General features: G+C 35.0%; 1 protein-coding gene across 3 annotated transcripts; it reads left to right on the forward strand.

Annotated features, from left to right (window-relative positions):
- The first annotated feature begins 4,537 nt into the window (after positions 1-4,537).
- Positions 4,538-20,748, forward strand: SEC6. 3 transcript variants are annotated; one of them, XM_088251840.1, is made up of 25 exons: positions 4,542-4,992; positions 6,038-6,076; positions 6,235-6,323; positions 6,460-6,550; positions 8,043-8,132; positions 8,328-8,407; positions 8,782-8,874; positions 10,166-10,192; positions 10,659-10,766; positions 10,943-11,081; positions 11,176-11,220; positions 13,276-13,331; positions 14,641-14,749; positions 15,543-15,683; positions 15,786-15,965; positions 16,389-16,472; positions 16,571-16,657; positions 17,029-17,073; positions 17,403-17,481; positions 18,691-18,760; positions 19,552-19,639; positions 19,727-19,816; positions 19,956-20,072; positions 20,166-20,228; positions 20,368-20,748. In XM_088251840.1, exons 1-25 carry the CDS (start codon positions 4,864-4,866, stop codon positions 20,497-20,499), a joined length of 2,271 nt encoding a protein of 756 aa, XP_088107966.1. In that variant the 5' UTR covers positions 4,542-4,863; the 3' UTR covers positions 20,500-20,748. The 3 variants fall into 3 exon arrangements, with proteins under 3 accessions (XP_088107968.1, XP_088107966.1, XP_088107967.1); XM_088251841.1 differs by lacking the exons at positions 4,542-4,992; positions 6,460-6,550; XM_088251842.1 differs by lacking the exons at positions 19,956-20,072; positions 20,166-20,228; positions 20,368-20,748 and having other exon boundaries at positions 4,538-4,992; positions 19,552-19,653.
- Positions 20,749-22,674: the final 1,926 nt, after the last annotated feature.

The following is a 22,674-nucleotide window of genomic DNA, read 5'->3' on the forward strand; positions in this document are numbered from 1 at the left end:
CGTCGTCTGTGTATTGCTTTTTTAAGATATATTTTATGGGTTTTGGTAGCATACCACGGTAGATCAACAAAATTACAAGTAATACGTAAAAACACGACGATTTATATAAAAAAATGTCGTATGCGATATAATTTTTAGGCTTATCTACTAAATGAAATCATCAGAGAAAGGCAAATGAGATCCCAAGAGATATATAATCTTACCAATGGCAAATGTGTTCCTCATCACAATCGAACCACCAATTTGAAAAAGACAATATTTTAAAAGTTGGTGATGTATGTGTGATTGTGTCATCACAAACACACATACATACCAACATCCAATTTTTTGCCTCCGAATCTTCAGAGAGGTAAGAGAGAGCCAAGGCCTGAAGTGATGACGGTGGCCATGGGCTAGAAGTATGCGGCTTGAGTTAGAGTTGGAACCCTAAGTGAAAAGTGAAAGAACACATGAACATCCCCAATTTATCTTTACATCCAGATGGGTCCCATTAATTTGCCACGTTAATTCACAAACGACGATGGTAGTAGATTCGTAAAGATGTCTTAATGGACTACAACGACAGTAAATAGATAATTGACTTCGTCGTAACTTCGAACAATGTCGCTCTTTACCAACCTATCGACGTTTTAACTGACTACGACGATGATAATTACATAATCAACGACGTCGTATTTAAGATTTAATTTCTGTGTTTTTGTAGCATATATGACGATGATAATTGGAAATACTATCGTCTGTATTTCCGTTATACGACGGTCATTTTGTAACTACCATCGTCAGTGTAATTTTTATTTTTATTTTTAAGATTTATTTCTGGGCATAATTTATATAGCCAAACAAACGACAGTAGATCATTGTTATTTTTTGCAAATTTCGATCAAATCGGCTGGGAAAGTTTCATTTCCAATATGTTAATTTTTCTGACATGTTTAACTTGGGAGTTAGGTTGTATTTTCATGGTGAATGCATAAAATTCATAAACAATTATTATGGTGCTTATTTACTAAATGTAGTAAATGAAATCATCAGAGAAAGGCAAATGAGATCCCAAGAGATAGGAAATCGTACTAGTGGGAGCCTGTGTTCCTCATCACAATCGAACCACCAATTTGAGAAAGATAATATGTTGAAGGTTGGTGATGTGTGTGCCTTTGTGTCATCAATCAACACAAGGACACATACATACCAACATTCAAATTATTACCTTTAAAGAGGTGAGAGAGAGCTAAGGCATGTGTTCCTTATCACAATTGAACCACCAATTGAGACAATTCCATTACAGTTGAGAATGAACGTGAAAGAACAAACCCATAATATGAACTCCAAAAAGATGTTAACCCTGCATGTTATACATAGGTGTTCAGAATAAAGAGGAATATACTCACTTTATATGACACAATGTTTGGTAGAAACAAGGAATGTTGAGATACTCCATGTTTACAGATGCAATAGTGCCTTCTTATTGCACATTTACAGAGACCAACATGTTATCTTTAAGGGTTATTAAGTGCACAGAGCATATCGCCAGAAGTGATTCCCTGAAGATGTACAAGCATAGCAAATAGCTTGATATAAAGCTATATAATGTGTCATGAAGTGTAATCCCTAAAATAAAATTCCTGAAGGATTAAAATTGCATGAAGCAAGTCTCTGAAAGACATGTGCCTGAAGCACAAAATTTGTACTCAATATCAATATGTATAAATTGACTCAAAAAGTACTTTGATTGAATTCAAATTTAAAGATGTTGCAGCGTATTCAAATGTTTAGAGTTATGAGAAATATTTAGACTCATGAAGAGCCTATGGAATAACATATGCAATTATTCTCAAAATATACAATGATATATATGGAATAAGATATGCGATATTCTCAAAACATACAAGGATATGTGTGAATGACTGATTATACCAGATAAATATTTAATGCTCAATATGAGGTCATTATTATTATTTTAATATAGCATATGAAAATCAAGCCATTATATGAAGTGAAAGGCTTACGAAAGTAGCCTAGATATTTTTTTTTTGGGTATTATTCTAACCTCAACAGGGATTAAATAAATGAAGACACTTATACATCCTCTAATGATGTTAATGTCGCGACAACAAGTTTTTATGTAAGCACTATCAAAGATCACTTCGTGAAGTACAAATGTGATGTCAATATCATTTATGTTGGACCATCAAAAAAGTATGAATACATCAAGGGGAGTAATTCTTTAGGGGGAGCATCCAACAATATAACAAGATTAATTCACAAAAGCAGTGTTAACTATGACATTCAGAAAGATGATCAACAATATGGCTTAAGGATATTTTGCAAACATCAAGGGGAGTGTGCTATCAATAAAGATGTTCACACACTGTACTCTTTTTCCTTCATCCAAGTTTTTTTATCTCGCTGGGTTTTTACTGGCAAGGTTTTAACGAGGCAGTGTCGCACGCTAGTTAGTGTTCATTATATACATGACAAAGTTTTATGCTACACATGATTATGTACTCTTTTTCCCTTCGACTAGTTTTTCTCCCGTTGGGTTTTATTGGAAAAGTTTTTAATGAGGCATATTCCATGCATAGTGGACATCCAAAGGGGAGTGTTATAAATGTACAAATAATGGATGCCCACCATGGATGCCCACCATACCTAACTATTGGTGCTATATAACTCATTAATGATGTATGTATCAACTTACCATTGTAATATTATAAGGACTATTATGCCTATAAATAGGCATATGAATTAATAAGAACAATAAGGTGAAGAACCGGTCTAGAGAATATTTCTATGGCTTTCTCCATATTCATACTCTCTTAAATTCTCTCTCAATTCCCTGCGTTTGGATGAGGAAATTTAAAAGCACAAAGAATTTCATAAATGACGGAAATTAAGGGCCCGTCTGGTAACGTTTTCAGAGAATGAAAACAAGAAACAAATTTGCATTTTCAGGAAATGAAAATGCGTCTGGTAGATAATTAGAAAACATCTTCAGAAAACAAAAACAATGAAAACGTGTTTGGTAGTACAATTGTTTTTCAGGTGTATTTTTGATAATTTCAGTTCTATTTTTTTTATTTTAAATTCTGATATTTTTAGAGGCTAAAATTATTATAAACAATAAAAATATATATGGTAGTACAAATTGAGAATAATATTATGTGAATTATTTTTCAAGGGTATTTTTGCTTATTTCTGTTTTGAAAAAATATTTTTAAAAATGCATAATTTAACAAATGAAAAATTCTATTGTTTTTTAAAAGATAAAACTATATTTTATCTCCTTTCTTTTTTCTTTTTTCTTTTCTCCTTTTTCTCCTTTTCTTTCTTTCTTCCTCTTTTCTTCTTCTTTCCTTCCCAGACCCGTTCCTTTTTCTTTCCTTCTTCCTCTCCTCTACTTTCTCTTCTCTTCTTCCTTCCCTCTTTTTCACTCTAACTCCTCCTTCCTTCATGAATCCCATCAACCCACCTCTCTGGTTCCACTAATTAATGGTTGTGGTGGTTAGATTGGGTGGTGATGGTGGTTGAGCTGGGTATGTGGTGGCTGGTTTCTCTCATCTCTCCCTTTGCAACTCTCTCTCTCTCTCTCTCTCTCTCTCTCTCTCTCTCTCTTCCCTTTCCTTTCTTCTCCCTCTTTCTGATTCTTTCTCTTCTTCCTCTCTGTCTTTTTTTTTTCTTCTTCCTCTCTGTCTTTTTTTCTTAGTTGCAGATTTGTGTGATTATGAGTTTTTTTTTCCTTGAAATTTTGGGGCTGATTATGGTTGGAATGAGGAGATTTGATTGTTTTGCATATAATTTGATTTGGATTGTTTGCTCAAGTGACGGAGGAGAGTTGGCTTTGATTCGGAGAGACTGAAAACAAAAACGCCGAAAACAAAAACGACTTTCTGGCGTTTTCAACATTTATTCATACTTTCATTTTCATTCTCAGAAAACAATTTCGGCTTGTTTCTCAAAATAACCCACCGAACACGTTTTCACGTGAAAACAGAAAACAAAAACAGAAAATGGCCCTTGAAAATGATACCGAACGGGCCCTAATGTTCTAGAATTTGTAAAGTTTCTTGTTTGGGTGACGGATTTAAAACACAGAATTTAACCTTTATTTGTAAAGTTTTTTTTTATTTAAAAAACTCAATCTCTCTTGGGATTTTAGAAATGACAACTTTCAGATAGAATTTAAAGTTGGGATTTATGATCTCCAAATTCCATGTTTTTTCCCACGCGGAATTTCTAAATTTCTATGTTTTTTTTTAATCTAAATACGGGAATTGGTTCATGTCAATTTAGAAATTCTGAGTTTTGTCAAAATCCCAAGTTTATTTCTCTCATCCAAACTCTGCATTAGTTTTACAACAGTGTTGACCAAAAAAAGTAAACTTTGGTTTAGAATCGAACAAGATCAGTTTTTTATCCTAACAGAAACTGAATCAAACTAGAATATAAGAACATGTGGCATCATCTGATTGGCGAATGAGGCCGATTCTATACTTATAGAATAGAACCGGCTGCAAACAAAGCCGTATAGACTTTTCCCATTTTTCGTCTTCTATCTCTTTCATCTGAGCCAGCCGGCCGCATCTCGCTTCTCGTCTCTCATTTCTTCTGCAACAGTTTTCTTTTCTTCTTTTTCTTCTCTCTCTCTTTCGTCTCAGCCACAACTCCTTCGCTTCTCCAAGCTCTGAGTCAAAGGGTCAAACCCAGACTGTTGTATCGCCCTTTCGTCTCATTAATTGTTCTTCTCCTCTGTCTCACCTGAACTGGGCTTTGGGTAGCCTAATTTAGGCTTTGTATAGGGGCAATTTTAATTAGGGTTTTTAATCTGTGAGTAATTGAAATTGTGGGAAGTAGAAGAAGAAGAAGATGATGGTGGAGGATCTTGGTGTGGAAGCCAAGGAATCAGCGGTTCGTGAGGTTGCCAAGCTCTTGCCTCTTCCCGAACTCCTTCAGTCCATAGCTTCCATCAAGGCCGATTACATTGCTCGCCAACAGGTCCCCTCTTGTTTTGTTTTAAAAAATTATATTTCCATTTTGAGATGAAAACTCTAAATATGTCTTACAATTCTATCTATTTGGCTATGTTTTTTGAATATGAATAGTCGGGCAAGAATAATATTGCTGTCTCTAATTAGAGTTTTGATGAACTTTGTAATTGGAGTCTATTGTTCTTTAATTTGATTGTGCAGTAACAATTGTTGACCTAAATTCGTTTCTCTAGTAAGCACTGATTGGTGGTGTGAATAGTTTGTGTGTTTGGTAATCTTGGTTTACTGATTGTTGGATTGATGTGCTAGATTTATAATGTGTTGAGTAGGGAGAAAAGAACAGTGGTTTTCAGATTGGGATGGTTGTGAGACATAACATAAAAGCTATCTAAGCCAGTGTTTTTAAGGGTTGTTTATGATGGTTTTAGTTGCACGGAAATTGCAACGTCTACAATGTCTTTAGTAGGAAAAGTAGAGTTGTGGTTCAGTGGGACTGGCTGGGACACCATGGATAAAGATCTCTAGAGGAATGGCATTAGAAGTAGAGGAAAGGATGAATATCATCTCATGCAATATATGTTGCATTTTTAGGAGATGGCCAAAGATGATTTTAAATGATTAAAATCAACAAGTTATTTTCATGATATGATATATCTCTTCAATTTCTGCAGTAGATTTTACATAATAAAAATTTTTACGTTGAATTTTAAAGCACAAGATCAAGTTAACCAATTCATGGCATGGTAGTTGAATTGAAATAAAGTTAACATTGATAAAGCAGTTCATGCATTAAATGTGAACCGTAGCATATTGGGGTTCAAGTTTTAGGTAATTTATGTTTTCAAATAAGTGGTGGTCAGTTGGTGCTGTCGGCATTAATTTTGTTTCTGGTAGCTGCTTCCGCTGAAGTGCCACACATGATAGTCTGATAATGATACACACACACAGACATGCAAACACATTCTTTGATTAGTGGCATTACCTTTGGCAATATTGAAGTTCTTTTATAATCAACTTGCCTTTTGAAAGCTGCTATTTTTCTTTATTGTCAGGCTAATGATGCACAACTTAGCACTATGGTTGCCGAGCAGGTACATGCACAAACTTCTTTAATCCATATTTCGTTGGTCATGATTAAAAGTTTCTTATTGATAGTGTGTTGAGTCGTATATGATACATTTATGGAGTTGAGAAAGGTGGGCTCTTTAATTAATATCAAGTGTCTTACGAGGTAGTGCTTTGCATGCAGGTTGAACAAGCACAAGCTGGGCTGGAATCCCTGTCCTTATCTCAAAAATCAATAAACCAACTCCGTGAAAACTTCATTTCTATTGAAAAGTATGTTGTTTATGGAAATTCCAGAGGCTTTATGATTTAAAGGAGATTATTTTTGTATGTTACTTGCTATGCATAAGCAATTGCACAGCATTGATCTGTTCATAATTTTTGGTGGTTATGATTTCCTTGTCATCAGGCTATGTCAAGAATGCCAAACATTGATTGAAAACCATGATAAGATAAAGCTCCTTAGCAATGCAAGGAATAACTTGAATACAACCCTGAAGGTTGGCAAGCCTTTCCTTGTGTACATAATTTTGTCAGTCATGATCATTCTCTGTATGTGTGCGTGCCTGCAATATGTATAACACAGAAGGATTAATAGTTTCTTGTCAGATTTCCTTTCTCTTTTGACTGAGATACCTTGAAATGCTGGACTTTCCCATTTAAAGTAACAATAATACTAGAGTCAGCATAACCTTTTCCAAATTTTAGTTACCAAATGATATGGCAGGTGATATGTCAATGTCTTAATTTTTTAGGCTCTTAATTTTGGAGTTGTACTTGTTTTTAATTGTTCATTCACAAATTGTGGATTCCTTATCCACTCTTTGTAATATTCTTCCTAGTTTAATAAAATTATGTTTCTTTAAAACAGAAAAATATGTCAGTGTCTTGTTTGTTATAAATGAATGAGTTTCAGTTGGAGCCTATATGAACAAATAAAGCACTGAAACATCAATTTTTTATTTTTCGTAAAGACAATTTTATTGCTATAAAATAAAATAAAATAAATTTACGAAGGGAAAAGATAGTGGACAAGAGGACCACTACAGAAGACAAAATGAAATATACAAAAGACTGAACTTATGCACTGCAGCATGCCAATCTGGGCAAATAATTGAGAAAGATAAACCACTAAATCTCTGGAGACAGACGCTCAGAGAGCTGACCAAAAACAAACTTTTCCCCATAACTACTCAACCTCCACACCAATGTAGTCTTCAAAGACCTTCTCTCTAACCAAACCACCCAAAGCACAGCCAAAACCATACAGCCGCACATGAGTTTTTCCTTCTTATCCTTGCATATCATTTTAAGGCTGTCACAAAGAAATGAAAAACAGCCCCTTGGAAAAACCCAGCTTGTCTCTCTAAACAACTTAAGCCAAAGACAACTTCATAGGGCAGTGACACATCATTTGGTATCCAAATTCTAGGGTTTGTTCTCATGTCCTTTGTATTATTACTCTTTTAAAAAAGGGAAACAATTGGGCTAGAAGGCGCCTATTCATTTATGTTAATAATGTTGAATTTTTTTTTTTGGTTAAGTACAAATCTAGATGTACTTCTTTTTAAAAATCCAACAACACAACAAACTCTCATCCATTATATTTGAACTCGGGAAAATTTGGATGTACTCTTTTCGAATTTTACCTAAACATTTTAGAGATATTGCCTTTAGTGGTTTTCTTCTAGTTTGGGTGGAAGTTTTAATATTGTATGTTTGGTTTTTGCTTATTGATGTTTTCTGGATTAGGATGGTTGATGTTTTGTGTCTACTCTGTTCTTAATTTTCTTGTAGCTTGAGGGTTGTATCTTGTTTTTCACTTCTGGTCCAATTTCATTGCATACTTCCATATTTTTCTTAACATATTCATTCCTTTCCTACACAAAAAAAAAGGTTTGAACCTATATCTGTGAAGCTTCGGGACGTATTCAGATAGTGATCTCTTGCATTGTTCTATGGTGCTCACTAGTTAATCTTGATCTTTGGTAGGATGTTGAGGGTATGATGTCAATTTCTGTTGAAGCCGCTGAGGCACGGGATTCTTTGAGTGATGATAAAGAACTCATTAATACATATGAGGTAAAAGTAGTGTTGCAATTTTTAGTCTGTTGCACCTCTTTCATTTGGGCCTAATTTCTTTAACTTTTGGTTATTTTGGTTTTAGCTCTATATTTGTCATCATTAAATTAACTTATCGATTAAGATAGCTCAGCAAAATTTGCACATTAATTGTATCTTTATGGTCCAATCTTTTCATTTTCATATTTGCTATAGAGGCTAACAGCTCTTGATGGAAAGCGGAGGTTTGCATTAGCAGCTGCAGGATCTCACAAGGAAGAGGTTGCCAGGCTTAGGTATATATGCATCCTCTTCTCTACTTCACTGTGGCATTTATAGTTCTTTTTGGTAATCTCAATACCTATGATGAGCTCTAACTACCTGTCAGTCCTCCATAATCCTTTTCGAACCCTTAGCGAGCGAGTGAGTGAGACAATATGATGTTGTCGATCAGTATTTGCAGTTGCTAAATCATCTAAGCAGATTATGTGGTTCTGTTTGGGTCGATTTGAACATTGGGGTTGGCTTGATAAGTTGCTGGGTAATGATAATGGCCATGATGATGACATTTTTACCTGTTTGTTTTATCTATTGATGTTTCAAGGCACAGTTTGTGATTTGAGGCTTGATGACTTATTTCTTTTTTAATTTTTTATTTGGTGCATATTAGAGAATATTTTGAAGATGTTGATAGGACCTGGGAGACATTTGAGAAGACATTGTGGGGCCATGTTTCCAACTTCTATAATCATTCCAAAGAAAGGTATTGTCTCTATGATATGAACACTGGTTCAATAGTGTGATTGTTCTTGTTCCTCTTGGCATATGCGCTGTTAAATTTTATGGTTGTATGTTGTATTTAGAGTTCGGATTTACCTTTTGCAACCACATTTGAAGCTGGTCTAGGTGATGTTTCTTATTTATACGACCTATACAATTTCCTGTAATGATTGAGGTTCGTGTTTTATATGCTTCTTAAGGGTGCTTTAACGCTGGAATTTATGTGTTTTAGTCATTTTTTTTAGTTTTGTTTGGTACAAGAAATGCAGTTTATTAATTCTAATCTTTACACATCAGTGGACAAGGAATCCACTCCAAAGACATACAGTAAGATGGAAAAAGAATAAATCAAACATTCAAACATCCCATCCGATACAGAGCAAAGTTGGGACCCAGAAGGGCGCCCAAACACTAACTAAATGATCCTAACATACTGCAACCTATCAGTCAAGAAGAATATCCTTGAATTCTGTACATACTGAAGCCCAAAGAGATGACCAAATTAAATCTGGCCTTACCCCAAACTTCATTCATCCCCAACCCGCGAAAACCTTAAAAATTTCTTCTTTCTATTTCCAACCATATGACCCAAAGGGTGACTAACACACTACACCCCTACAGAGCTTTAGCTTTCTTGCTTGATGATAAAAGATTTGCTTATGATGCTTTTAGTGTTGTCTTCAGAGTAAGAGTGTCAGAAATTCTTTCTGTTTTTCCATAGTATTTTTGGCCTTAATTTTCTTTCTTTATGTATAATTGTTTCAGATTACCAAACGTATTGAAGCATCCTGAGACCTTAATATATATATGCCATTGTGGGATCCATCAAATTAGCATATTTGAGGGACATTTTTGTAGGGCCCACTTCGCATTGTATTTCACTAATCCAAACCGTCTATATTTAGATAATCATTCAAAGATCATCTCTACAAAAAAATCACTTAAATCCGATATCGTTTGACTGCTCAATTGTGTTACTGAAATTTTAGTACTTTCTTGAAGCATCGTGTTCATTGATTTTGTAGGACAGAATTGGATGTCGAAACGTTTTCCTATATGTCTAATTTTTTGCAAGGATGATCTGTGAATGTAGACTTAAAAAATAGATGGTTTGGATCGTTGGAAAAATATTCATAGGGTACCCTAAGGGGTGTCCCTCAAATAAAATTATTTGAGGGATCCTCAATAGAAGGGGACTATATATATATATATATATATATATTATGTTGTTCTAATTATTACCTGATCTAATGCTCATTTTGTCCTTTTTGCAGCCCTTCAACATTGGTTCGTGCTTTAAGGTATGTATCAGGGAAACATTTTCTGTAATTGTCTTCTTGTATGCTGAGCTGAAGTATACTTTTTTCTTTAGCCTTAGCGGTTAAAATTACTAATATCTGTTGCATATGTATTTGTTCACCTATGTTTTTAAAATTAACCACTCTATCTTGTGTACTAAATTCCTTCTAAAAACAGTTGTTTCCAGTAAACAAGATTTACTCGAGTCTTGGCAACAAAGCTTACTCCTGTTTCCTTGGCTTTAAAACCTTTTCTTCTTCTTGCTACTGTATTCTAATTTCTGGTTCAATTAGAGGTCATTATGTATTTTCTCAAAGCTCCGAGTTCCATATTTTCTGTTTATAAAATTGTGGGTTTCATATGGTGATTTCACAGTGAGAGTGTACATGGCAATCCTTTGGGTGTTCATTATCTTTTATTCAGTTCTTGTAATCCGTTAGTGTCATAACCATTCTATTCTTCTTCTAGGGTTGTTGAAATGCAAGAAATCCTTGACCAACAACTTGCTGAAGAAGCAGCTGAGGCTGAAGGAGGTGGTGCCATGGCATCAATTGCAAATCCTCGTAGAACTGCCAAGTAACTGTTTTGAATTGATTTTCAGTTTTATGCATGATCTCTCTCCTTGGTGTTTGAATCTTATGAATCTTCTCATGCTATTAACCAATATAATGCTAATGTACCGATTTTTCATGCATAAAACTTCAAACCATACTTGGCATCTAATTGCATTATTTTGGAATTATGGCCTGCAGAAAGTCTACCACGGCAACGGCTTCTTCAAGAAACCTGACACAGCAGAAATTGAATGTTCAAGGCAAAGGCTATAAGGACAAATGCTATGAGCAAATAAGGAAGACTGTTGAAGGACGATTCAACAAGCTTCTGACAGAGGTACCAAATAATCATTTGGCCACATATTGATGAGAGAAAACTGTCGTGACTTCTTGTTTACTATATCTTATTCTTACTGTAATTTCTGGAACAGCTTGTTTTCGAGGACCTTAAGGCAGCATTAGAGGAAGCTCGAACGGTACACACACTTGACTATTAATCTTCTTGATAGTATGATAAGATTTTTCATTGATTTTTGTGTGGTCTGGAATCAATAATGTAAAGGTTGATGTCAGGGCAAGTTTGATTATTTTGAAATATCAACAGAAATATTGATATCTTGGGAAATATTGGTAAAACTTATTGAAACAATGGGAATATGGATCAAAGTTTTGGTATTTTGTGTAATTTGGGTAGAAAGAAATAGGAGGTGGAGCTTTGTATTTATTTATTTTGTGGATAAGCAGATCTGCATTAGAAACAAAGAAAATCACAGATTCGATGGACGACTTGTCTACCACAACAATACATCAATGAAAACTAAACCCTAAACAAAGCAAACGATACAATTTCTAACAATTATCAGGATTCAAAACACAAATTAGACTCTTATAAAACAGCTGTTTTCAAATCAGGAAACTAGAAGAAAATGGTATGTCCCAAGCTGAAACTCAGAAGACATTAAAGCCCAAAGTGAAGACCAAAATCGTACTCTGTCCTATAAAGCCTCCACCCCATTCTCAAAGCCCCTCTTAATCTTCTTATGTTCACCATTCATTCCCTCTTCCATGGTTTGGAAGGCTAAAGTACCACTCAATGTACGAGTTGCAGATTGCTCTTGGTAAGGGCAACACTTGCGACATGGTTCAGAGGAGAAAACCTACTGTTTTCCTCTCTCTCCACTGGTTCACCATGTGCACTGAAGTACCTCCTAAAGTATCATCAGCTGTTATTTAGGGAAAATTTCCAGTCATTGCAATTATGTTCTCATTAGATTTGTTAGCAGTTAGTTTTCTTATTCAGGGGACATCATGTCGTCTGAACTGGTTGTAATTTTTATTTAATAAAATTTGTTCTTATAAAAATAATGTGATCTCCCTAATTTCAGATTTGTTTAAATTTATTCGTAAACCAAAATCCCAACTGAAAGGAAGAAAATATTTGAGTAAGAATTGAGCAATGGGAAACATTATGAAAGCTGGACAATCTTTATACAAAAAAGGTAACTCGAAACCTTGCCCATTCCCTATTTGCCACAACAAACTGACAGCAAGAAGAAAAAGAATCATGGTCTTGGGACATGTCTTTGCAACGGCAGCGACTTGAACACTCTATATTTAGCATCCCACCCGTAATGGCAATAGCACTAAATAATCCCTTTCTAATGGAAATCTCCATAATAACTTCCCAAATATATCCTTGTTTTTCGTAACAAAATTAATAGTTCCTGGCCTACCCTGCCCTTTTACTTGAGAAGCCACCTCCCATCTGACAAGTTACATAAAACTGATTGTATCAAAGTTAATCTGCCTCCTCTTGACAGAAGTTCCATTATTCCAATGTTTTTTTTCCTACTTTCTCCACCACCAGATTCCAAAAGCTGTTTGATCGCTGGTTACCTCCCAGTGGAAGTCCCAAATTTCTGTAGTCCATGACCACCTTCGTAACCCTCTAAACTGTTCGCTTCTTTCCCTTGTGTATTTATACCCACTAGGGCACACTTGGCTTTGTTAATTCTCAAACCCAACAATGCACAAAAACTTCCAAAACTAATAAAAGGTTGGTCTATTTCTGCATGTCCCCGGACAAGAACAATATAGTGTCTTCAGAAAATTGCAAACTGGAAATCACCACACCTGCTCTCCCCACTAGCCCCTCCATTAAATGCGTTTGCTTTCTTGCGTCAAATGTGATTTGCATTGCCACTAGACAGAATTTGTGCGCAATTAAGGCTCGGAGTCTTTCATTCTACCATAACAAATGTGAGCCGCTTTTATTTGTTAGGTTAAATTCTGTTTGAGAAGGAATCACGTTTCTTCATTTCCATATAATTTTACCCTTTCCTACCCTATGAGATGTATGGCCTCTAATGATGTTTGATTTCATTTTAGCTTGTTTCTCATTAAGGTTGTTGAATTGTACATTTGGTGTAGCATCATGTTGTTAATACTTGTTGGTGTTAGTGATTGGTTTTCTTGTCTTTTACTTATCTTTTATGATGTATTCACCTTCCTTTTTCTTTTTAATGTTTTAGATTGGAGAAGAGCTTGGAGATATATATGACCATGTGGCCCCTTGTTTTCCCCCAAGGTCTGCACTCTGTTTTCCTTGGTTTATGACCTTTGAGTTACTACATCTGTTTGCCTTGGCTCAGGTTCTGAAAGGGTCTCTTTGGTCTAGGATAGATCTTAGAATCAAATTTCATCAAACATTATTGTACAACAAAATGCCTCAAGTCATTTTAACCTTTTGTTCAAAGTTATCTCTCTCTACCCCTTGGAAAACGCTTTATGTTTTGTAATTTTGATGTTGGTGAGAATTTCATTCGTTTGTTGGTGGTAACAGTTGGATAGGGTACTGTAGCTCAGAAGTGACTTAGCATACCAAATGATATTCTACTTTGTTGTTAGACCTCAAGAGAGAGGCTGTATGGCTCTCACTCTTTCGATCAGAATTTTGACCGAAGAAAAACTTTAATTAAGGGATTTAAAATTGGAAAGTGGAACAGTGTTAATTTTTATGCAGCACACTGTTTTCTGATAAAGCTCAAAGCTAATAGAATGTTGATGTGTGAATCACTATAAATGCTGGTCAAAGAAAACTTCTTCTCAACACTAGTAATGAATCTAACAACTAAGAACAGGAGTTAAAATTTGGGAATAGGGGTTCTAGAGTTTTCCAAACGAGGAAATAAAAAGGAATGGTTGTAGTTTGTTTTCTTTCTACTACTTGTTTTACTTGTAGACAAGCAGCTTAATGCCTTCCTGGCAAAGATTCTAATATTCTATGGACATACAATTACTTATCCCAAATGTACTTTCAAAAGAGATAAAAGACCAGAAATCATATTCATTGCAAGCGGTGCATGTGCAGTCTTTTCTTATCGATATCTGCTATTAGTCATAAGGTTGACTCTCTGAAATGAGTTAATTGTCAAAGTCCATTTTAATTTGTTAGATTATCGCAACATCCAAAATGTTAAACTATTAGGGAATCAGCCAATGATTATTAAGCTAACTCTCTCCTCATCTGCAGTTTCATCTTGCATGTGGATAGACAGACAGAAAACTTATATTTAGTTTCTTCCTACACGTGTGAAACACACTTATCCTACACACAATTTATAGATAACTGGGGGACTGTGGAATGAGAGGTTTTGAACCCAGAACTCAAACACTATGCTAGATTAAGCCTTACAACAGGAGTTTGAATTGTTAGGGAATAAGCCAACACTGTATATCAAGCTTACATAATTGATCTGAAGGATCAAGTGCTCTAGAAAGTGGATGCATGCCTATATTACACATATGAGCATACTATGAATTCTGAAAGCATTTATTGTTGAAAAACTATCCTAGTTAAATGTTCTGTCAATTTGATGGCAACTTCATTTTGGCAGATATGAAATATTCCAACTCATGGTCAATCTGTATACTGAGCGATTCGTTCAAATGCTTAGATTACTCAGTGACAGGGCAAATGAAATGACGAACATAGAGATTTTAAAGGTACTCTTCTGATTGCTTATCTGTTTCAAATTCACATTTCACATGCAGAAAAGTTTGCTTTCTGTGAGAACCAACCTTGTGGTTATACAGTTTAACTAATTATAAACAGTAGCTGGTTGATTGGTGACCTATTAGCATAGGCACACTTCGTTTATATGTTTTCAAAGTACATTGTCCCCAAAGAATCAAATTTTTTGCGCTGTTATTGCTTGAAAACATGTGTATTCTAAGAAATGTGGAATGGTGCTGAGATTGTATTCGATATTTTCTTTTATCTTTTTATTTTTATTTGACAAAGATTGTTCATTCTGCTATACTCTGTAGTAAGTACATCCAAATATTTAGCTCAAGTCATTGGGAGGGGTGGGGAAAGGACTAGATCCTAGGTTGAAGTCATTATGTAATTAAAAGTAAAAAAAAAAAAATTCAAGGTTCTTTATGTGAAAAGTAAGTAAAATTGAAGTAATAAGACTCACAATACGAAATTTTGATCCCAGCAAATTGGGTTTAGATGGGTTGATAAAAATAGGTAGAGAATGAAATGTATTAATCATAATCCTAAAAGGGTTGCAAAAATATTTTTATCCTCTAACAGGTTTCATATAGTTTTTTAGCCATCCTATTCTACATTGCTATCGGTATATTTCCTTGACATTTGGTTTGACTTGAGCTGGTAGTAGTTTACTTGTGAAAGTATCTTTCATTACTGTCTATTCTTCATGTAACAGAATTTCATCTTACAATTTAAATTTCTTAGTTCCTATTTGCATTGTCCTCTCTTATTTGGAACTAGGTAACTGGTTGGGTGGTTGAATACCAAGAAAATCTGATTGGGCTTGGGGTTGATGAGTCCCTTGCTCAAGTGTGTTCTGAGAGTGGTTCCATGGATCCCCTTATGAATTCATATGTTGAGAGAATGCAAGCTACAACAAGGGTAACAATATTTTACTTATAATTTTCTTGCGCTTTATTTTAGTTTTTTTTTTTGGTGTAAAATTCTGACATCTTACTATAATTTTGCACATACACTTTCTAGAAATGGTACTTGAATATCTTAGAAGCCGATAAAGTACAGCCACCAAAGAAAACAGAAGATGGGAAGCTATATACACCAGCTGCTGTTGATTTATTCAGGATCCTAGGAGAGCAAGTGCAAATTGTTCGTGATAATAGCACTGATCTCATGCTGTACAGAATTGCCTTGGCAATTATTCAGGTCATTTCATTTATGATTTCATGCTAATTACTAGTATAGTGAGATTTCATGATTTCTACCAGCTTGTTTCTTTTTGTTGGGTATAGTGCAGTTAATAACTTTTATTGCCATGTTAACACCTTTTCTTGAATAAAATATCGCAAGTTCATCGGTGTGCCATCTAAACTGGTACAGCCTTGATAGAAAGTTGCGTACATAATGTGTCTGTCACTATACTGATCTTAGATGCGTATTGATTCCCTCTCTTAATTTGCTAATGCTCTAAGTTTCCTGGATGTGCTAATGTTCTTCCTCGGGTTGCCCTGATTTAATAATTCTTACAGAAAAAAAGGTTTAATGATGCTTCTTCACTTGGCTTAATAATAATAATAATAATAATAATAATAATAATGCTCTGTAGTATTGGTTTTTGTGATTTTGCAGGTAATGATTGATTTTCAAGCTGCTGAAAGGCAGAGACTCGAAGAACCTGCTTCAGAAATTGGTTTGGAACCTTTATGCGCAATGGTTTGTGAATCTCTTACAATTTACCATTTGTCTCTGTATTTTATTGATCGGATGAAAAGTAATCTACTATTGGGCTTTTCTATTAAATTTGTATGCAGGTTAACAACAACTTGCGCTGCTATGATCTTGCAATGGAGCTAAGTAATAGCACTTTGGAAGCTCTTCCACAAAACTATGCTGAGCAGGTACCATATCCGTCTTAGTTCTTTTTATTCATTCTGTATTCATCTTGGTTGTTTTTATTTTATCCCTGTGTTTCTTTGTTTTCAATCTTTCTATTTAAAACTTCGTTGTATCCAGGTAATTTGTTTCTTTAGTAGTCTGATCTAATATTCCGAGCCTGTCCCTTTGGGTTTCAATAAATGAGTTTATTGAGTGACTTGCACTAAATAGGGGCTACATTGATACAGAGACAGCGTGCCAAACTAAGATCCTCAATAGGTTACTGTAATTAGAAAGTCTTATGTGTAAGCAACTTAAGATGCATAAATGTAGCACTGTGGGTTGGTTGTGAGATTACAACGATCATATCAATTTTTCCTTTTCATTTTTACAGGTCAACTTTGAAGACACATGCAAAGGTTTCTTAGAGGTTGCAAAGGTATTTTGTCTGTTGAAGTGTGTTCTTTTTGGTACGGAATATTATGTTTTTTTTTTTCTTCATATGTTTCACATATCTTCTGCTGCTATGTTGTAACTTGTGTTTATTATGATATTTCATCAAGATATAGTGCCATACCTCGTAAAAAGTTCCAACTTTAGCGTGCATGGCTGCCTTTTTTTTCTTAAAAAAAAATTTTATGAACCCCTTATGGCCTACCCTCTCCCCACTATATTTTCTCATAAATGCATGTCACATATAAGTATTAAAATGTTGCATATCTTCTGTGGATCACACCGTTTTTAATCATATTTCCTAATTGATGGTAGGAAGCCGTGCATCAAACCGTCAGTGTTATCTTTGAAGATCCAGGAGTGCAGGATTTACTTGTCAAGCTTTATCAGAAGGGTAAGGTAATTTACTCGCTGGTGTCGCAGTAATTTTATTGTAATCAATATTTTTCATCCTCTCCCTCTCTCTCTCTCTCTCTCTCTCTCTCTCTCTCTCTCTCTTCCATTTCCCTCCCTCCATGTGTCTGCTCGCCTGCTCCCATGTGTTCTTGTTTCTCTTTTGCCAGTAAAAATTTTTCATATGGTAATTGGTTCTTCCGTGTCTGGTGTTGAAGTTTTAACAAATTGAAGATATGCTTGTTTAAGCTATTTTTTAAGGACACTTGCATATGTACTCATATCTCTGACTCATCTTGTCTCTCATTTCTTCCTTTTTGAATAGGAGCCAGTCTGCCGAAGCAAAACATTTATTGCATTAAATTAATACAAAGAAATTAATTAGGACAAGAGAAAACTTAGAAATTAATGAGGAATGTGAAAAGATCATGTAGGAACATTAAAGATCAGCAATTACTCTTCGGTTGAAGTTTAAAAATATATTTAGCAAAGATGAAGGGTTATTAGTAAGTTACCCATAGTATCAGAAAAGAAAATACTCTTTTATCAAACCATTACTTAGTTTCTTTGTATACCAGACTTCTCCTTATAAAGATTAGGTGTACTATGTTCTATTTCTATGTATGTTAAGTGGTACTAGAGCCATATTGTGGAACACCAAACAGCATCAAATGGACTCAAATGCCACATTGAGATTAACGTAAGCAATCTTGCGGTAATCACTTATCTGAGGACAGTGCTACACTTACCAACTTGTTATCCTAACTGTTTTTCCCCAAACAATGTGGCACTATCACATTGGGTCTTACAACATGGTTATTTTTCAATGCAATGGGGGAGTATGCTTATCAAGTGCCACATAGGTTGGGAAAAAAGTTGGGAGAAAAAGTTGGGGCATTAAACATTTTCCCTTGTCTCAATCTGGGAGCAAGTGGACATATTTATAATCTTGTATAAAAATATTTTACATGATTATGAGTGAAACACTCTATAGGTCAACAGTAGTAGAGGGTAATAAAGTACATTACTATGACTAAAACACCCCTATAGGAATGACTACTTTAACTGTCAATGTGATCCGTGAGAAAATAATAGTTCTTTATAAACCTTTTGTGATAAATTTTTGTCAGTATTGCTATTATTAAGAATTTACTTTTTCTTCTTATATATAAGATCCTCCATTTAAGTGTTGTCTTCTCCAATTTTTCAGAGTGGTGTGAAGGACAGGTTACTGAGTATCTAGTTGCAACCTTTGGTGATTATTTTGCAGACGTGAAGATGTAAGTTTCTTTTGTTCAGTCGTTGGTATTCATTTTTTTTAAGTGCATTTATCATTTTCTCATTATAATCTTGATTTATTCTACACACTATGAAACATAAATCTAATGCCAATGGTAAATCTGTATTTTCTTATAGGAATAACTCTAATGTTATGGAGAGTGAAGAGGAATGCATTAGGACTAAGTTCATAAATCTAGTGTGTTTGTCCCTCTTCTGTTTAACAACCATCTTAATTACTCAATCAATTAATAAATTAATTTTTGCATTAAGATTCCGTTTAATATTGGTTTTTTGTTCTACATATTATGTGGATTTTCACCATAGCGAGATGGAGTTTGATACCATGTGCTGGTTGGACATTGAGATTTTGCCTGTTTAAGATTCTCTACCTGATTGTGAAAAATGAGAATGAAAAGGGACCAACATATAATCAGTTGCACAGACCATAGTTTTAATATTCTTCTTAACTAATTTGGAAAACTCAGTAAATTGATCCTGCAGGGGGACCCACAAGTTTAACATTAAGCTGGGTATTTCAAGGTGTTTAAACTCTGTTTGTCATGATTCAGTGGTAGAGTCTTATATCTGACTTCTTCTTATATTTAACTGTAGATGAAAATGATGATGTTTTGCACATATCACGTCTATTCTTTTCTTGCAACTCGTTTCCATCGTAGTCAAATAATAATTGAACAAATAACAAGTTTCTGTTTTGTTTTTTATTTTTCCGTACGTCTACTTCAAATTAAAAGACTTATGCTTTTCTGGGTTGTACTTCTCTGTATTTAAGGTATATTGAAGAAAGATCATTCAGGAGATTTGTTGAGGCTTGTTTGGAGGAAACAGTGGTTGTTTACGTTGATCATCTTCTAACACAGGTTTAATTTATGAGGTTGGACAGTATAGCATGAATTCTTCCATACTATTCTCTCACTTAATCGTGTTAACGATGCTTGTGATTGCAGAAGAACTACATCAAGGAAGAGACCATTGAGAGGATGAGATTAGATGAAGAGGTTCTGATGGATTTCTTTAGGGAGTATTTAAGTGTTTCTGTAAGTGCTGATCCTTGTTTTTAATGTTTCGTGAAAGATATTTCCATTCTGACAAGATATTTTCCATTTATTGGTGGGATATATTTCTCTTTTTCGTTGCCAAGGCTTTTCCATTCTGATTTCATGAACTTGGCTACAGAAAGTTGAAAGCAGAGTCAGAATACTGAGTGATTTGAGAGAACTTGCTTCTGCAGAGAGCCTGGATACCTTCACCCTCATTTACACAAATATTCTTGAACATCAACCTGACTGTCCGGTAAATATTAAGAAACAATATTCTGCTGTATTTTCCAGCAAATCTTTGTCTTAAAAAAATTTGGCCAAAGTAGTCTGATTCTCTCTGTTGCAGCCTGAGGTTGTAGAGAAGCTTGTTGCATTGCGAGAAGGCATACCACGGAAGGATGCGAAGGAGGTATGAGCAAACCTGGCGCTTCGATTCCCTTTTTTCTTTTTCTCTATATGTCAAAATCAAATTATTTAGCAAAGGAAGAATTAATAAAATTAAAATCATGCATTTTCCTGGAGGTGTAATGTTTTTGTTTGTCAAACAGGTCGTACAAGAGTGCAAAGAAATATATGAGAATTCTCTTGTCAATGGGAACCCAGCAAAATCAGGTTTTGTTTTTCCAAGAGTGAAGTGTTTATCAAGTTCCAAGGGATCCATATGGCGGAAGCTAACTTAGTTGAACATCAACTACTGCACTGCTCCCACTCGTAAATTTGTTCTTGTTGGCTGGAAGACTGCTCTGCGAATTACGTATGTATATTTGAAATCTTACTCGTTTTATTACTTGTAAGTATGCTACTTTTCTCTAATCATTTTTGTTCGCTCGAAGAAAATTCGTATTTTTTTATTTAATTTTAATAAATATGAGCTTGTAAGTTACATTTATTATTTGAATTCACTTATATTAAAACTTGTTTTTGCTAAATTGTATTGCGTGGATAATTGAATTCTACATGAAGAGTTATAGATCAAGTGGTAGAGCATGTATCTTCACACACAGTCTTTGTTTTTTAAGGACCTTTCCTATTGAGAGGGGCGATAATATACCAAATTTACACACTACACAGATGCTAGGATTCGAACTCAGGACCTTGCCTCTTGGTGAACCTGAAATACCCTAGCACTCACAAGGCTACGAGTCTTCTAAATGAACGCCACGAAAATTTGGTTGAGGTAAGCCTTCTCCATCTTAGGCCTAAATTCATGAACCAATGGACCTACAAACCCATCTGACTTTAGATCGGAAATATATGTAGCAATTAGGTTTGAGCTCAGCTCAACTCAACTCCTTGGACTCGAGCTTAGCCTAATTGCTTGGACTTGAGCTTAGCTCAACCACCTAGCTTGGCCTAGATGCATTTTACCTCAACACACTAGATCAATAAATAATTGATACCTTTATTTTATATTTAAATAACTAAAAGTACTTGCTAAAAGTGTAAAACATAATAAAGTCAAAATTGATATTATACCTTCTTTGTAGGGGTCATCATTAGGCCCGCAAGCCGATGTGGCCCTGCCCGGCCCATTGAGAAAAAGTCCGGCCTAGCCCGTTATGGGTTTGGGTCGGCTCGGCCCGTTATTGAGTGGGTCAAGCTTGGGTTTGGGTGTCTAAAGCCTGGCCCAGCCCATAGACTCGACCAGTTTGACCTCAAGAAAGCTTGACCCAGCCCGCCCATAAATGCTCGGTTCACGGGCTCACATAAATAAATAAATAAATATATATAAAAAATCCAAGTTAAATGAAAGAAGGAGAAAATCATTATCTATTATCATTATAAGAACTATAAAAAAAACTAAAGTATGGGATAAAATATGATTTTATTAATATTGCAATTGTATAACTATATCTTTATAATTATGGGGAAAAAAGAAGAGAACTATGAAGTTATGAACAAAGAAAAAAATGGAGACATAAACATTAGACAAATGTAAATAGAGAACTAAGAAAAAAAAGGAAACATAGAAGCACACCAAAACATAGAAGAAAAAAAAAAAGAATTGACAAAAAAATCCATATAAAAAAAAATACAAAATAAAATAGGCCCATTTAGGCTCGCCCTGTTGGGCTTAACTTGGTCCAGCCCGATAGACTTTTTAAAGCCCGACTTATGGGCTGGGCTTGGGCTTGGGCGTTGAATTTTCTGAAAAAACTCGATCCGTCCCGTCGTTATTTTCTCTCTCCTCTTTAAAGCCCATTAAATTTGGGCTGGGCTAGCCCAACTTGGCCCATTGACGAGGCCCACTTCTTTGTTTGATAAAAAGAATTACTTTTAAATGCAATGTAGATTATTATTATTATTATTATTATTATTATTACTATTTAGAGTTTCTTTACGAGTTTTCAAACATATGTAGCATGTTAAGATTGAAAAGAGAAGGTCAACGAGGTCTAATCTAGTGGAAAAGAAAGAAGAGAAGTGTTGATAGAGCATGCTATCATCATGAGCCGAGCCTACTAGAAGGTCTTTCATGGACCAGGTCATTTGTGTATATACCGACCCGAGCACGTATAAAATGTCTTCGATGTCAGCAATCAAATATTCGTGATTAAGCCAAGGATGGGACCTATGCGGTAATCTACACACTGACCCGATCACTCAAGTCCAAAACCTGATCCAGAAGAGCATTAATAGGATAGCCTGGCAAGAAAGATTGATTAAATGCACATCCCACTCTTGCCCAGGTGTCGTCCTGCCCCTCAAGCCCAAAGTGAAGCAGGTTGATAATACAAAAAGGGCATTCAATGCACTTCCCATCCCTATTCTCCTGCCTCTCCATCCCTTGATCTCTGTCAAGGATGTAGGCGAAACAAAAGCATAACATTAAATGTAACTCAATCAATTGAGAA

This window comes from Prunus avium, chromosome 4, assembly GCF_965620075.1.
Source record: "Prunus avium chromosome 4, drPruAviu1.hap1.1, whole genome shotgun sequence".
Lineage (NCBI taxonomy): Eukaryota > Viridiplantae > Streptophyta > Magnoliopsida > Rosales > Rosaceae > Prunus > Prunus avium.

Bases quoted from the DNA above. Each gene is read 5' to 3' on its own strand.
- SEC6 (XM_088251840.1), top strand. From the start codon at position 4,864: ATGATGGTGGAGGATCTTGGTGTGGAAGCCAAGGAATCAGCGGTTCGT. The intron at 10,193-10,658 runs GTATGTATCAGG...TTCTTCTTCTAG, and splicing joins ACATTGGTTCGTGCTTTAAG to GGTTGTTGAAATGCAAGAAA. The intron at 20,229-20,367 runs GTATGAGCAAAC...TTTGTCAAACAG, and splicing joins CACGGAAGGATGCGAAGGAG to GTCGTACAAGAGTGCAAAGA.